The sequence below is a fragment of the Hevea brasiliensis genome, chromosome 9 (assembly GCF_030052815.1).
Source record: "Hevea brasiliensis isolate MT/VB/25A 57/8 chromosome 9, ASM3005281v1, whole genome shotgun sequence".
NCBI lineage: Eukaryota > Viridiplantae > Streptophyta > Magnoliopsida > Malpighiales > Euphorbiaceae > Hevea > Hevea brasiliensis.
This window is the reverse complement of record NC_079501.1, coordinates 11,723,975-11,742,050: the sequence shown is the minus strand read 5'-3', so window position 1 is coordinate 11,742,050 and position 18,076 is coordinate 11,723,975. Positions and strand designations below refer to the sequence as shown.

The following is an 18,076-nucleotide window of genomic DNA, read 5'->3' as shown; positions in this document are numbered from 1 at the left end:
TGACCCTCCGGCGACGGCCATAACCACTAGAAACGGCGGCAAGAGAGGGAGAAGAGAGAGAAAACGCGCGCACAGTGGGCAGCAGCTTTCCGGCGATATTCCGGCTTCATCCGACGTCCGATCAAGGAGATTCAGGTGGCGTTGGAAAGCTTGTTCCGAGAGCTTTCTTTTGATACCAATTTTGCAGCAAATGGAGGTCGGATGAGTGAGATATGGAGGAGAGAAGTTTTGGGTTTTTCAAGCTTTTTTGTCAGATCTACGACGATCCGCCCGTTGGATCGACAATCCGAGACCACCTATGAGGAGAGGAACATGGTGGTATGATCAGATCCGGCAAATGTCGCCGGCGACCGGCGGCCGGCCACCGTGTGCGGTGGTTCCGGCGGTGGCTCCGGTGGGCTATGGAGATGATTCAACTTCCAGAGGCTTCCTCATAAATTTTTGGAATTTTTGAGACACAGATAAACTTCGGGTAAGACAATTTCTATTATTTCTTTGTCTATGGAACATAAATACAGTGTTTCTTAAACAGGAAAAATTAGAGAAAAATTCTAAGAAATATATATGATGAAAGTAAAATTATTTGGAGATATTCTATGGTGTTTGTTGAATTTTTGAGTGATTGTAGAATATTTTTGAAAAATATAGATGGATTTTAGTTAGATTTTTATCATATGGGCATATAAGATTATTTGAAATTAAGATAATTAAATTTTATATAATTGGTTGAAGCTTGAGGATGGAAGTTTAAATATGTGAATATTTAATTGGGTTGAATTAAGAATATGTTAGATGTTGGAAACTTATGGAATCGAGTAAAATTCTTGAATAAAATATTCATGGGTGATTAGAAAATTTCAATTCATTTTGCAATAGCCTTATAATATTATTAAGGACCGCGGGGCAAAATTTTAGAATTTTTAGAGCTTGTTTGAGTGGATTTTTGAAAAATGTCAATTATAGGGACTAAAATATAATTTTTAAGATTTTGAGTATTGTCTGATTTGAAGGGTCTAGGAGGGGCCATGTGATATTGATGAGATGTGATTGTGGAAACTGAGAATTTAGAAGTGTTATTTGAGCCTTTTTACAGGTTGGGTAGGTCCCAGGTATAGGGAAGACTCTGCCGGATTTCCGGCATGAATTAGACTGTCTATTGCCTCTTTAAAGTTTTATCTTAACTTAGTACTAATAAATTTCTAATTTAATTATTAGGTGATCGAGGTCAGCTATTTTTCTGCATCCAGCAGTTACAATAGTCATCGGTGTACTGTGAGTAAAATATTAATTTTAATTATAATTTCACTATTATTATATGTTCAAGCATGCCCATGCATCACTTATATATATATATATATTTATGTAGTTAAACTCTAGGCACGTTTTATGGTGCATTCACAACTGTTAAAGTGCCATGTATGTTGTTGTGGTAATTTGGAGCAGTGTGCGTGCGTTGGCGTGCGTGTGATGTGGTGTGGACTATGGATAGGACGGGTAGAAACGGCTTGAGATCGTGGCTGGGACCCGGTCCTTCGGGGTAGTCACGGCTTGAGTTCTTCGCTGGGACCCCGATTTGGTATATTAAGCGAAAGTCCGGCTTGAGTTCTTCGCTGGCACAGGTTGGATTTAAGAGAGCTGTATAGGGGATCAGCTCCCATATATATTATGATTGATATTATTGGGTGTGTGAGTGCTCCAAATTACCTTTTTGATGTTATGATGTGAAATTATTGCTGATGTTGCATTTCACTCCACATGATGCATTAGTTTTAGATAGTTATAGAGATTATGGTTAAAATTGATATTTTACTCTCTGAGTCGAACGCTCACTCCTGTTCAATATTTTTCCAGGCCACAGGAGGAGTTATTTTACAGAGCAACCTGTTTTCTTCCTCGCAGGTTTAACGTCGATTATTTAATTGTTTTACTATCTTTTAATAATTTAAAAAAATCTAGAACTCCGCATGTGTTAGTAATAGTGTGGACCTTGTTAGAAATTGTGTTAATTTAAATTTTTGAAATTTATAAATGAAGATTTGTATGGTATTTAAACAGTTTGTAAATGAGGTAACAAGGTTGAGTTGGGCTCTCCGGATTTTAGTTTCTGAAAATTTTTGGGTTAAGTTGGCTCAAAATATAATTATAATAGTTTAATTTAAATTATTTTATATGCATATTGGGCCTAAATTGTGGGCCTGGTTATAGATTTGAGGAATAGTTAGGCTTACTACGGGCCTCGGGGGCTTTAAGCTGGCCCAGGTCCTAGTGCCGGTCCGGCCCATAGGTTGGGTCGTGACAAAGTTGGTATTAGAGCGTAGGCTCTAGATTCATGGGAAAGAATATACTTGGAAGTGTAAAAGGAGTCTTGTTAGGATGTTACATGCGGAGTATAGGATTCTGTTTCGTCTTTTTCTGTAATTCTTTGTTTCTAGATTCTGCATTATACCTCAGAAAATATAAAAGTGCCTCAATTAGTGTCTTGATTTTCGTGGAGTACACAGAAATGTGAAATAGAGTTAGTAGACATGTGAGGTCTATCATGAGGATACGTACTCCAAGAAATGCTATATTTTTGTCAGTATGGGTTTAAATGGTGTGCCCATTTCGTGTAAGGCACGAGTACATAAAAGTGAGTCTTAAAAGTATAGTTGCCCTAGATAAGGATGAGGATACCACTTCTTTGGCGATCATCGATAAATGGCCCGATCAAAATAAGTTTGTGATAATAGAAGATTCGGAGAGATAAGAAATTAGGAGACCTAGTGCATCGGGACGTATCGTAGTAACTATACAATGTTCTCGATGTCTGCTCTGTAAGCTGCAGATTACAGTACCGACATGAGATTATTGTGTAGAGCTACGTGCATCCCCGTGGTGCTCCATAATGAGGGTGTTTGCAGATGGCTTCTATTTTGGTATAGTTATGCAAAAACAGAGTTTTATATCTGCAGAGGAGTTGGGAACTCCTGGTTAGGGGTCTAGAGTTAGAATATTGAAAGGTCACAGTTGGGTGATAACTAGAGTCAGTGACTCAGTTACCCTAGCATGAGCTAGAGTTGCATTAAGAGTTGCCATCAGACCAGAGGTTTCGGACTAGTTGCAAAGTAAAGGTGACACTTATAGAGTGAGATCATCTAGTCTTCAGTATGGAATTTTGGATCGTTTTTGTAGTACGACAGATGTTTTGCTTAGAGTTTAGTGAGAATAGTATACCTTGTGTGTATTAGTAAGGAATAAAGAACAACCCTACTACCTAGAGAAGGTCGAAATTATGAATTGATGATTTACAGAGCTATGATATGATAAAAGAGACATTAATTTGACATGGTTTTGGGCAAGGTGGCAAATGTAGTACCTTTGTTGCAGCAAGTTAGGGTATAGTCCTATCTTTTCAGAAGAGATCGAAAGTTATTACTAATAATGGTGACCAACAAAATAGTGCCCCAGATGGGACTATAGGGTGTGGTAGAGAGTAGTTGGCTCGGGTATCCTGCAGAGGATACAAGTTTCATTATAGGAATCATATATAATCAGATCACGATGGGTGTAAATCCTTTGAATTGGATGACGGGTTTGGGTGCCCGAAATCTTAAGTTTTGGCTAATTGAGTAAACATGGAAAATAATAATAATAATAATAATAATAATAATAATAATAATAATAATAATAATAATAATAATAATAATAATAATAATAATAATAAATAAAATTACTGCAGAATCAGTTCTCGAGGTAGTAAGGGTATTATGTAAGCTAAAGGATAAAAATAGAAATCATACGATAAAGGTATGACTGCAATTTCCTGAGTTCCTTTCTAACTTCATATTGTTTAAAACAATAGTATAATCTAATTATAATAGTGTTAAGAGTAATAAATTAGCGAAGATAAATTGTAGAAGGTCAATGGATAGAGAAAGTGCAAAATGAAGGCTTGGACAATTGGTGCCAGATGCAATATAATCTAAATGCCAGTAGAAGTACTAGCTAGGGTGGTCAATGGACCAAATCTGAATAGCACAGATATGTGATAACGTGGTAGAGACTCTGAAAGATATAGTTAGCAGGTACAGCTGTCATGTTAGGAAGAAGAATGGAACCAGGGATAGAATAGTTAAGTTCTATTTTGGGTAAGACAAAGGAAATAAATGAAAGGACAACCTGAAGGGCGCATAATAAAAGGAACAAAGTTAAGATATAGGATAGGCTAAGTGTTATTCTTGGCAAGGTAAATGACAAGGATGGAGAACCCGAAATGGGACCATATTAGTGAGAATAGTGATGGAGGTATGGAATCTAGGAATGTGATACTCATAGCATGATGTAGTTGAGATTGTGACAGGGGCTAAAATATAGAGCTTGGAGTTACATGATTGGATCATACTTTACTTATTCCCTATTTCTAAAGTGAAGTGGATAGTAATGGGGCAAGATTCTTTTAACTTGTTAATAGTATCAAGAAGATTAGGCGAGAAATACAATAATAATGAGCAAAAAGTAGAAGGTGTGCGATGATATTGCGGACTATCTAATTATTCAGAGAAAAAGAAGTTAGTAAGTAGTAAGTTGAATAAAAGTTAATCTAAGGGATCGAATAGGTATGATGAGTGGAAAGAATTATAGATAATGACACATAGGCTTTAGGTTAGACTTTTGAGATAGTGAGAAGGTAGTTAGAGGTTCGTTATGAATGTCAGGCAAACGTCTTTAGTGTGATCAACAGAATCACTTTGCAGTGAAGCAATAACGACAGAACAACAGTAGCGATAGAACGAGAAGTGACAAGTCTGGGTGGTTATAAATCACTAGAAAGTTCAAGCATCAAATTAATGACCATAGATAAGGGTGGAATTAGTGTTGGAAGAATCTATTAGTAAGAGAAATCTTTCAGGAATCAACAAAAGTTAAGGGCACAATATAAACGATGATAGATATGAATCATAGGTCGTGTATAAGTAAAGTTAATAAATTATAAAATATTATATCAGGAAGGACAATGGTACGGTAAAGGGTACATGCAGATGATGCATTATGGGTAGAGCACAATTGTGCTAGGAGATGATGAAATTTGGAGAGAAAGACCAAGAAATATAGGTTAAACGTTGTTATATGGACAATCGGGCGTAATTAAATATAAGAGGATATTTTTCTTTCTTTTCAAGTTTAGCTTGTGCTTTTGGTTCTAGAGGGTTATATAAGGAATAGAGACTGAATCAAGGAGACCTAGTTATTTAAGAGTTTGGTAGGCACCAATTCATACACAATTTCCTTATATGAGAATGACAGTAAGTGCATACCTAGTGTTAAGTATGAAAGGACGATCAGAGTAATAACAGGAGTCAAATTGAGTTAGCTACTAAGGCTTGTGACTATTTTAAATTATGAGCTACAGGAAGTGCTAATTGCTAATGAGTTACAGTGAATAGAATTGTTGCTAATGGGAAAAGTGGAGACTGAAGTTTGGAAAGCTATGGGCAGTATATGTGATTATATTAAGGAGAATGAACATGTGAAGTATTTTGTTTAGAATTAAGGCATGGCACACATTTCCCACAGCCGTGTTAGTTCAGATGGAACTTATAGTTTTTGGGGCTCATATCCATCCAGGATAAGCAATTTCCTACTAAGGCGGGTAGGGAATGATAATGTTCTGATAGTTAAGTTGGAAAAAGGGGATACAAGAAAAATTTTCTATGGTTAACTACAAGTGTTACATAAGGTGAAGAATGTGCTGGTAGGAGTAAATCGTAAGGTTAGAATTTCCGGAGTAATAGAACTAGTAATCAAGATAAGACTCAGAAATAAGATGAAAGTTAAAGTTGATGATGGGATGGATATCCTTGAAGGAAAAAGGTGTAAGGGTGAAATAGGATTAAGATTAAGGAATAAGTGCAGCAGGTCGAAAAGATATCAACAATAGTAGAAATAGGAAAAGGAAGTGGATAAGATCCAAAGGATAGGAATAAAGCTCGATAGAGCTAGTTATAATGATGAGGATAAGGAGGAATAGGTATGCTAGGAACACACTAAGAGATGTTTAAAATAAGTTATTATGAGATGATAGATTAAAGGAGTAGTAGAGCCTCGATCTGAGTGTTAATGTGTCAGAAGTATGCCACATACTAAGAAGCTAAAGGAAGAAGTCTAGATATTTCCATTCCAGAGAAGGAGTGAGAATTGATAAAGTCGCATGGATTGAGTTGTCAGGGAATATAAACACTTTTGTTACCTAGAAGGAGAGACCCAGTTTACTTTCCAATGTTGATAAATGATACACTTGGCCCTTGGAGGAGACTCTACCTGACTAGTTACATAAGATGGATAGAGGTTGGTCTAAGTACCTTAGTAATGACACAAAAGAAATTTAAAATTTAAAGTATCATGGGAGTGAGAAGATTTATAGGTATTGACCACTGAGGTCATAAGAAGAGTGAAGATCTCGAACAAGATGCCTAGTTTAGATGCTATAGGAAAGCTACTCATAGGATACCATGGAATAAGGAACATAAGTTATGTCATTAGGGAAACAGAGATTATTAAAACAAAGGAATGATGACTGAAGTCACCAAGAGACATGTTAGGGCGTAATAAAAGTGAGGTAAGCACCAAAGTTGATTGAAGTTATGAGACATCAAGTCAAGAACAGTGAGGTATGGCGAATACTTGAAATGTCAGAAAAAATGGTCAATGAATAGTTACAAGATAAAAGCCCTCTAGAAAGAGATGATGACAAATAGGACACTATAGTAGAATCAGAGAGCGGTAGAATGTCATATATAATATACGAAGAGTTTGAAGATAAATGTTTTACCAATCTCTGCTTAGTTGGAGGAGTAATGATTGCACTTGTTCTAATAATCTTCTTTTCCTTATTTCTTTGTTTATTCGAAAATTCGAGGACGAATTTTTCTTAAGGGGGAAAGAATGTAACATCCAGGAAAAAAAAAATGATGGGATTTTGGCGTGTGACAGTGGGTTTCCACTGTCACAGCCAGCCTTTTTAATAAAAAAAAAAAAAAATTCAAAAACGGGAGGAGGAACCCCCCCCCCCCCCAATTTTCTCTTCTCTCCTCTCCTCCCCTCTCTTCTTCTTCTTTCTTTCTCCGGTGACCGGCCAGCGACTTCCCAAGCGGCTCCCCACCCGGCCGACCCTCGGCGGCGAGAACCACGAAGCGGCAAGAGGGAGAAGAGAGAGAAAATGCGCGCACAGTGGGCAGCGGCTTTCCGGCTCGATTCCGGCTTCATCCGACGTCCGATCGAGGCGATTCAGGTGGTGTTGGAAAGCTTGTTCCGAGAGCTTTCTTTTGATACCAATTTTGCAGCAAATGGAGGTCGGATGAGTGAGATATGGAGGAGAGAAGTTTCGAGTTTTTCAAGCTTTTTCGTCAGATCTACGATGATCCGACCGTTGGATCGACGATCCGAGACCACCTATGGACTGAGGAAGAGGAGAGGAACATGGTGGTATGATCAGATCCGGCAAATGTCACCGGCGACCGGCCACCGTGCGCGGTGGCTCCGGTGGGCTATGGAGATGATTCAACTTCCAGAGGCTTCCTCATAAATTTTTGGAATTTTTGAGACACAGATAAACTTCGGGTAAGACAATTTCTATTATTTCTCTGTCTGTAGAGCATAAATACAGTGTTTCTTAAACAGGAAAAATTGGAGAAAAATTCTAAGAAATATATATGATGAAAGTAAAATTATTTGGAGATATTCTATGGTGTTTGTTGAATTTTTGAGTGATTGTAGAATATTTTTGAAAAATATAAATGGATTTTAGTTAGATTTTTAGCATATGGGCATATAAGATTATTTGAAATTAAGATAATTAAATTTTATATAATTGGTTGAAGCTTGAGGATGGAGGTTTAAATATGTGAATATTTAATTGGGTTGAATTAAGAATATGTTAGATGTTGGAAACTTATGGAATCGAGTAAAATTCTTGAATAAAATATTCATGGGTGATTAGAAAATTTCAATTCATTTTGCAATAGCCTTATAATATTATTAAGGACCGCGGGGCAAAATTTTAGAATTTTTAGAGCTTGTTTGAGTGGATTTTTGAAAAATGTCAATTATAGGGACTAAAATATAATTTTTAAGATTTTGAGTATTGTCTAATTTGGAGGGCCCAGGAGGGGCCATGTGATATTGATGAGATGTGATTGTGGAAATTGAGAATTTAGAAGTGTTATTTAAGCCTTTTTGCAGGTTGGGTAGGTCCCAGGTATAGGGAAAACTCTGCTGGATTTCCGGCATGAATTAGGCTGTCTATTGCCTCTTTAGAGTTTTATCTTAACTTAGTACTAATAAATTTATAATTTAATTATTAGGTGATCGAGGTCAGCTATTTTTACGCATCCAGACCACAATAGTCATCGGTGTACTGTGAGTAAAATATTAATTTTAATTGTAATTTCATTATTATTATATGTTCAAGCATGCCCATGCATCACTTATATGTATATATTTATGTAGTTAAACTTTAGGCACGTTTTATGGTGCATTCACAACTGTTAAGGTGTCATGTATATTGTTGTGGTAATTTGGAGCAGTGTGCGTGCGTTGGCGTGCGTGTGATGTGGTGTGGACTATGGATAGGACGGGTAGACACGGCTTGAGATCTTCGCTGGGACCCGGTCCTTCGGGGTAGTCACGGCTTGAGTTCTTCGCTGGCACAGGTTGGATTTAAGAGAGCTGTATAGGGGATCAGCTCCCATATATATTATGATTGATATTATTGGGTGTGTGAGTGCTTCAAATTACCTTTTTGATGTTATGATGTGAAATTATTGCTGATGTTGCATTTCACTCCACATGATGCATTAGTTTTAGATATTTATAGAAATTATGGTTAAAATTGATATTTTACTCTCTGAGTCGAACGCTCACTCATGTTCAATATTTTTCCAGGCCACAGGAGGAGTTATTTTACAGAGCAACCTGTTTTCTTCCTCGCAGGTTTAACGTCGATTATTTAATTGTTTTACTATCTTTTCTAAATTTAAAAAAATTTAGAACTTCGCATGTATTAGTAATAGTGTGGACCTTGTTAGAAATTGTGTTAATTTAAATTTTTGAAATTTATAAATGAAGATTTGTATGGTATTTAAACAGTTTATAAATGAGGTAACAGGGTTGAGGTGGGCTCCCCTGATTTTAGTTTCTGAAAATTTCTGGGTTAAGTTGGCTAAAAATATAATTATAACAGTTTAATTTAAATTATTTTATATGCATATTGGGCCTAAATTGTGGGCCTGGTTATGGATTTGAGGAATAGTTAGGCTTACTATGGGCCTCGGGGGCTTTAAGCTGGCCCAGGTCCTAGTGCCGGTCCGGCCCATAGGTTGGGTCGTGACATTAATAATATTAACATTATTTTTAAAATATATAAGATGTTAAATTTAACTTTGAATCGAAAATAAAAAATAAGAAGTCACAAAGCATCACATACTAAGTAATCAATATGTACATATATAAAGCTAAAGCATAAAAATGGGTTTATAAAATTAAGCTATTTGACTTATTAATGCACTTAAAAATTTATAATGTGTTACATTTTATAATCTACATGGTTTAATAATTTCTTAAATAATATCTATTTGGCCTAAATATTAATTACTTTAAATTTCAATTTATCATCTTTAATTTTAAAATTTAAATCTTTGTTTTTCTTTTTATCCATTTTACTTCATTCAAAGTTGTAACATTTTTATTTTTGCTTTTTTTATTCTTTAATTGGTATACATGAACTAATTTAAAATATAATATAAATTATTTTTAAAAATTTAAAATTAAATTATATTTATATATCAGTTACTATTGAATAACTTATTTATTATATTTATTAATATTAGAAAATAAATTCATTTCTCTTTTTTTTTAATATTGAGTATATAACTTATTAAAATTTCTCATTTTTTACTTGTTTATGGCAATAATTTAATTGTTTTATATTTTTAAATTTACATAATTATTTATTAATTATTTTTCAAATTCATTATGTTTATAATAATAAATTACATTTCAAATTTTTTGTTAAGTGCATAATTATAGACTATACTTCAAAAAATAAACATTCTTATAAAATACATGAAGTTTGAAAATCAAAAGACTAGAATAAAAAGATATATCATTAACCATATAGCTTTTCAGTGATATATATATATATATATAAATCAATGTTGTTTTAAAAAAATATAAAATATTTTATAGGAAAATTAAACAATGAAGATTTGCAATTAATTACTGAGAAGTATAAAAAATTCAAAATTAGAAGGACAAACTTAAAACTTAAAAAAAAAAGAGAAAAATAAAATACAAATCATAAATTAAGAAATTATTATTATTATTATTTCTTGAATATTATCTTAATATTTAAGATTTTATTTTTAGCACATTTATTATTATAATTATTATGTACAAACTACATGGTCTTTTTTAAACGCAATGTTACTATAAAATATTATATTGTTATATATTTATGAAGGAATATTTGGAGGAAAATAATTGATAATCATTTTAGAAATAAAATTTTAATTTAATTTTAATAGGAATATAATTATTTAAAATGTTAATAAATATTTTAATTATATTTAATATAATTAACTAATAACAAAATTTTATAAAATAAATACTAAATTATATATTAAAATAAAAAATAAATAAGTCACACAATGCACAGATAAAATAACTAGTTATTTATTAATTGAAGGTGGAACTAATGTCACTAAAAAAGAGAATACATGTGTACTAGATTTACTGAATAATATCTTCATTAACTTATCAATTAGATGCTTCTAGTTAGACAGCTAGTGGAATGAAATTGTTAACTTGAAATTTGGAAGTCTATGATTGATTAATTTTGTTAAGTCATGAACGTCTCCTTCCCCTCTCTCAATATACATGGATTAATATTATATATGGAGAGAGATAAGATTCACAGGAAGAACCATAAATCTGAAACAATTAATTGTTGGATATTCAATTCACTGTGGATTTGAAATTCCAAAAGATACGTAAGGTTTGATTTCATTTCTCTCATTTTCTCCTTTTCTTTTATGTCAATGTAATTAAGGTTTTTGTTTGGTTGGCAAGAAACCTGGTGAGGAGAAGGGTAGTGCAATTGAGAAATGTTTGATTAAAGGTGTGCTTAATTTCTTGTTGTTTCAGTTTTTCCTACTCAACAGCAATTGAAGACTTCTGGCGAGGAGAAGAGCAGTGCAATTCATAAATGTCTTTTAAGAGAGAAATTTTCACCGATTCAGGGCGTTCCCAATCCCAACTTTGTTCTGCCACTGCCTGGTATGAAAATTATTCTAAATTTATTATTAAACTCCAAGATATTCCAATAATTTCAAAATTAATGAACCTTTGGAGGAAATGGTATTAGTGACAGGTCAATTTACCCTTCATCTTGATATTAAAGTGTAATTAAATTTAAATTTTAAAACTTGAGTTAATTTGATTTAAAAATTGATGAATTGATAAAATAGATAATTTGTCTCAAATTGTGCAACACTCATCAGAAGTGCGTTAGGAATCATTAAAAAAACAATTAATTTTTAACTGATTAATATTGATTTTGTAATTGGTTTGTGATTTTAATTTTCTTTTTATAATAAAATAATTAATTATGATTAAAAAATTGATCGGTGTAAATAACATATTTATAATTTATTACTAAACTAATTATTAAATTAATATTTAAATATATGATTAGTGATCAATTTAAGAAATTGATTGCTAAATTAAAGAATTATTTTAATTGACTTCAGAATTTACCAATCGATTTATAATTCGTTATTAAATTTTCTCCTAAAAATTTTTGTTTATTTTTTTTATTTATAATCGATTTGCAAATCAATAACAAATAACAAATGATTTTTATAACAAAGTGAAATTGTTTGTTGTTACTAGTAATTAATTTTGTAACCGATTATGACCCAGTTGTAGAATTTCTCTCTCAATTTTTTTTTTATTTGCAACAGATTGAAATTAATTACAAAATTTTTTCTTTAAAAATTGTCGCCCAATTTTTTAAAAAATTTAGCAACCGAATAATTAATTAATAAAATTGATCGTTATTTTATTTATATAAACCACTACTTATTTATTTAAAATATAAGAATTTTAATAATGATATTTTCAAAGTCACTAAGTGGCATATATATTTTATTTCCATTCTATTTATCTTTTTATTGGTATATATCAAACAATTTAAAGATTAATAAAAAAAATCTATTAATCAATTTATTTCTTTATTAAATTTGAAATAAAATTATAACTAATTAAAATTTTATAATATAATTACGAAAATAAATGGCAGTGCCCTTTTATTTTGCTAATCATATCAGAATAAAGAGATTGTAGCAATAGATAAAAACTTATGCATTTTCTGAAACACGGGATCTTCTAATTAGGCAAGCGTAGAGCATACTCATGTTAGAGAAGAACTTAGGAATGCCATAGGCTCTTGGATTTTCAAGAGATGAAATAGTTTTAGAAACTCATGGATAGAGAAGTACATTGAAAATTTTTATTGATGTTTTGATGATCTTACAACATTACAGACCCTCTCTTATATAGGAGAAGAGGATAGGAAAAGCCAAATATAAGAAGATAGTGAGACCCTACGATCCTTTACAACTTTCTCGTAACTAAAACAGACAGAAACAGTTTTATCGTAACAAAAATGGACAAACTCTATTATTTTTAAGTACAGATACTGACTAAAATTTAATATAAATAAATTGGTAATGATCTCAAAATAAATATTACATTATGTTATTAAAATAAAATAATAAATGATTTGCGTAATGTGCAGTGAAATAACTTTTTTTTTTAACTCCATGCATTTTCTTTAAAGTCACATAATTTCTTTCGTTATATTTTTATTTATAGTGTGAGATGGTTCAATTTTCATTTTATTATAAATCTCATTCAAATAGAAATAACATTAAAATATTAACTTTACATAACAAATAATTTTATATTTAATTGAAGAATATTCACACTCAAATTAAGATGAGGTTTTCTAAATCTTATAGGGATTTTTAGTTATATCCTGATTTCCTAACAAACATGTATTTTTTTTTCTGACCTAACAAACACAATTGAATCATTGACGTTTTTGTATTTGTATATGCGGGCCATTTGGTTGATCAACATAAAGCTTTCTGTTTTCTGATTTCTATGAAAAGCTACTTCCTCTGCCTTGAACTTATGATACTTATTAGGGATGATAAAACTTACCAAATAATGATCTCAGCGTGCTTGGTTCAAGGAGTATTCCATCTAGAACACGATCACCTGCAAAATAGGCAGGAGGCCCATACCAGTCAATGGTGGGATTCTTTTCATTTTCATCTAAGACGTAAGCTAGAGGACACTGATAAATCTGTCTTTGGGTGTATTTATGAACTCAAGACCTCTCACAGGTCAACACGAAATGCCCCCCAAAAATTGTTATAGCATTCCGTGGGGCGGTAATCAAACCGAGAATCTTGTTTCACGATCTCAAGATGAATCTCAAGAGCTTTTGTTATGAACTCCATACCACGCCAATGTTTCAGCAGGCAATAGATGCTTTCATTTCTACGGTTGTTGAAGTTGGAGTTGGTAATGTGTGGTTAGCAGGCCATTCTTTAGGTTCAGCTCTTGCATTGCTTGTAGGGAAAAGCATGGCCAAGCGAGATCGCCATATCAAAACTTTACTCTTCAATCCACCATTCTTATCTCTCTATAAGTAAGAATTACTAGCGAGGTACTCAAGAATACATTCCATGGAGTACACAGCGTAGCTACAGCAGGACTTTTTGTCCTTGTAAAGGGTCACAGAGATCGACAACATCACTTTGCTATCTTTTCTAATTGGAAACCCCTTTTGTTTGAAAAATATAAGTGCCTTTAAACATTGAAAAATATAAAAAAAAATATATTTTTTAAAAAAATATTTTTCACAAAATAAAATATAGCTAAAAATTTAATTCTTCGGCACTCCCCTCAAAATGTGCATGGATCAAAGAGGAATGATGGATTTGACAATGCTAAAATAATAAAGTAGTTGATGCCATTAAAAAATCCTTTGAAAAAGAAACGGTTAAGCACCGTGATTAATCACTCAGTCTTCAGAAATTATGTAGTTTGGAATGGTATCGCTCACCAAAAATAATAAAAATCTAATAATTTTATTATTTTTATATGATAAATTATGAGTAATGTTACGAATAGATAATACATATATGATTGATAAACATGAAATTATTTAGATTTTACATGTCAAAATCATAATTGATGAGACCTATAGTACATTTAAATAATTTTCAGAAATAACAGTAAAATTATTTTCAGAAACATATAATCTTAAATTTAAATTAAAAAAAAAAAGTCACAGGGTAGGTATCATATACCAAGTCATAACTCATTAACTCAACTAATTAAATGGTTCTTCGTCTGCAAGTGGAACGAAATTGATAATCAGCTGGAAGTGTATGGTTGAATTGACTTAGTTAATCATATTTAGTTTAAAGTTATGGACCTTGTCTCCTTTTTCTCTCTATGTATGACTATGAGTTTAAGAACTAAAATGTATGGTGATTTTACTTATAAATATATGATTTTATATATTAAATTTATGATAAATTATTAAATCTAAACAAGAATTACCTATAATTAATATTATATGTATATATGGAGAGATCATTGGATATTCAATTCATTGCGGATTTAAAATTCTGAGAGGTAAGTAAGGTTTGATTTCATATCTCTCATTTCTCCTTTTTCTTTTAATGTCAATTAAGTGCTGGGACGACTTACATTTGCAAACGTACTTTTAGTGCTATTCACGAAACCTCTCTCTCTCTTTCTAGATTGAGGAAGGGCCTCTGCAGTCATAAGCATCATCCTTCTGTTTGGATGCTGAGAATTTACTTTCTCTTTGTGCAGAGGTAAGGCTTGATTCTGTTCTTTCTTCATTATTCTTGTTTCTGTTCTTATGTGTTGAATGTTTCCAATTTTAGCTGTCAATTGGGTTCTTTTTCTGCCTCCAGTTTTATGCCAGTTCAATTGCTTGCCTTTTGTTTTTATTAATATCATGACCTTGTTTTTAGCTCTTTTTGATCTGTAATTTCATACACGTTCTATGATATGAACTGCAGCACATACAGATAATCAGCCTATGGAACTTGGTTATGGAGTTGGTTCATAACCCAAAAAGGGACAATTTCACTGTTGATTAGAGCTGTAACTATCAATTTCCATATTGGATTGGACAAAAAGTTTTGGGCAAGATAAAAGAGACGCTCTGTAATGTAATAATTTCCTACAAGATTTGTTATTTATATGTTAATTATATGACTTTCTTCTACCCTGTATCAGATTTGGAGATAAATGGAAGAAGGTAATATAGGAGAGGAGGAGTCAATTACCTCCGAGAAAGAAATTTTCAGTCTTTCGGGGCCTGTGCATCTCGCTTCTGTCGACTGGTAAGACTCATTTTTTGTAAGAGATTCTTAGAAACTAGGATATTTTTCGCTTGACCTTTATCATGGGCATTTGCACTGTTTCCAAGCAACCTTCATAGAAGATTATTCCACAAGTTACTCTGCTATTTTATCATGGTGTATTTGGTTTATTGATGTCTCTACCATAATAATTTTCAGGAATAATTTTCATCATCGAACATCCATTGCTGCAAGCTTGGTTGAGGGAGTATACATTCTGGAACATGAACGTCAACGGAATCGCCAAGGCCCTCAATCTCTTGCTCCGCCTTGGTGGGAATTCTTCCATTTTCAATTGAATCATCTTCTTATAGATGTTGATGGCTCCATCTTTGGTGCCGTATATGAATTCAAGTACTTTGCTTATCATTCAGCCCAAAATGCCCCAAGATTTGTTGTTGCCTTTCGGGGCACGATCATAAAGCGAGGGTCTATTTTACGGGATTTTGAGCTGGATCTCCTTTGCCTATGCAACGAACTTCATCGAAGCTCCCGCTTCCAGCTTGCAGGGCAAGCTCTCCAGAATATCGTTGCTTTAGCTGGACCTACAAATGTTTGGTTAGCTGGACATTCTTTGGGGTCGGCTATTGCGTTACTCGGAGGAAAGAAAATGGCCACGATGGGTATTCCTATTGAAAGTTACTTGTTCAATCCACCACTCCTCTCTTCCCCAATAGAAATAATCAAGAATCAAAAGCTGAAGCATGGAATCCACTTCACAAGCAGTATGGTAAAAGCAGGACTTGCTGTTGCTCTAAAGGGTAACCACCAGCGGTCTCAGCAAGAAGATCCATTTGTTGCATTATCTACCTGGCTTCCTTACTTGTTTGTAAATCCAGCTGATCCTATTTGCTCAAAGTATATTGGGTATTTTGTGCAAAAGAACGGGATGGAGGGGACTGGAACTGGAAAATTTGAGAGACTATTGGCTGCTGGGAGTAAGCTTTTAGGTGCACCAGGGAGGGATTCAGAACCATCGCATCTAATTCCTTCAGCATGTCTGACTATTAATCTTAGTGAATCTCCAAGTTTTAAACAAGCTCATGGAATTCACCAGTGGTGGAATCCTAATTTAAAATTTCAAAGCGAACTGCACAAGTTCAGCTAATGCATTGGAGTTTTTAACATGGAATACTAATAGTAGATCTGATGCACTGTTTAGTTGAAACCTCTGAAAATAATTCTTTACTTTCTGTATAAATCAAACATTCAATTGAAGGATTCAGCAACTTTCCTTCCTAGAGTAATTCCCACCAAGGTGGAGCATGAGCTTGAGATAATCAAGCTCAACCATTAGAACATGTGCTGTAGTTTATTTTGCAGAATATGTATGATTCATTCTCCCACATTAGAGCCATTCAACTCCAATTCACTCAATTCTCAATCTCATTAACTAATCTGAAAGCATTCTCAACAGTTCAATTATGGGCTCTTTACATATAAAAACATACATCATTTTCATTTTTACAAGTGGCAACAAAATTTCTTAACAGCTTTCAATGTAATGGATAAGACAACAAATTTTCATTAGAAAAAAATAAAAAAGAAAAATCACCGGTTGTTGTCATCTTTCTTTTCCCATCGTGCTTACATTATCATTCCAATGTACAAAAATCATTATGTTATTGCTGAAATAATAAAAAAATATAATGAAAATATCTTAATGCAAAACACACTAGCATGTAAAAATTTCTCTAAAGTCACTCGAAAATTAAATAAATAAAAAAATACTATAAATAGCCTATGAATCCAATATTAAAAATTGAAAATTTTATGTAAAAAAAGTTATTGAATTAAATTAGATAATATGCAGGATAAGATTAGATTTTTTTTAAGATAAAGATAAGGTTAAACTTTTTTTAAGAAAAAAAAAAAAAGATAAGATTAAACTTGATTTACTCTAAAGATAAATTGATAGTATAACAAAATTTGGTGAAATTGTTTTCTCAAGTTAATTAATTAACTAATCTCTTAAAAGCATAAAAATGATATTAAAATATTTATATATGTTAAAGTTGAAACTTTAAAATTGGTTTATAAGAGTGTGTCATATAAACTACTAAAACTGCTTAAAAAAATTAACATGTAGAACAACCTTTTTATTATTTTTATTTTTATATTTTTTTATATAAAAAATTAACTTATTATATTAAACATCAAGTTTTTAAGTTTTTTAAATTACAACTATCAAAATCTTATCTCATTTAAACATCAAGTTTTTAAGTTTTTAAAATTTCAACTATTAAAAATCTTATCTTATTTAAATATAAATTTTTAAGTTTTTTTAAATTTCAACTATCGAAATCTTATCTCATATTAAAAAGATTATCTAAATTTCATTTTTACAATATCTTTTAAAAATTTTGAAATTTATAATTCAAACAATAAAAAAATTATTATCAATTGAAATAAAATTATAATTAATTAAAATTTTAATTATTAACATAATTTTATAATATAATTATAAAAATATATATTAATTTATATTATTAAAATATAATAACTAGTAATTCACACTTAAATGATTAGTTGCCTTGCAATTGTAAAAACTCCGTGCCTCTTTAGCA

General features: G+C 32.1%; 1 protein-coding gene and 1 long non-coding RNA gene across 3 annotated transcripts; both read left to right on the top strand.

Moving 5' to 3' along the window:
- The first annotated feature begins 306 nt into the window (after positions 1–306).
- LOC131183062 (uncharacterized) lies at positions 307–1,984 on the top strand. Its single transcript, XR_009151225.1, has 3 exons — positions 307–472; positions 1,216–1,272; positions 1,852–1,984. It is a non-coding gene; the product is annotated as an uncharacterized LOC131183062 (long non-coding RNA).
- Positions 1,985–14,660: 12,676 nt separating this feature from the next.
- On the top strand, positions 14,661–16,857 carry LOC131183361 (GDSL esterase/lipase At4g10955-like). 2 transcript variants are annotated; one of them, XM_058154144.1, is made up of 4 exons: positions 14,661–14,954; positions 15,165–15,317; positions 15,385–15,491; positions 15,669–16,857. In XM_058154144.1, the coding sequence occupies exons 3-4, from the start codon at positions 15,397–15,399 to the stop codon at positions 16,615–16,617; spliced, it is 1,044 nt and encodes a 347-aa protein (XP_058010127.1). In that variant the 5' UTR covers positions 14,661–14,954; positions 15,165–15,317; positions 15,385–15,396; the 3' UTR covers positions 16,618–16,857. The 2 variants fall into 2 exon arrangements, with proteins under 2 accessions (XP_058010127.1, XP_058010126.1); XM_058154143.1 differs by having other exon boundaries at positions 15,165–15,491.
- The last annotated feature ends 1,219 nt before the right edge of the window (positions 16,858–18,076 follow it).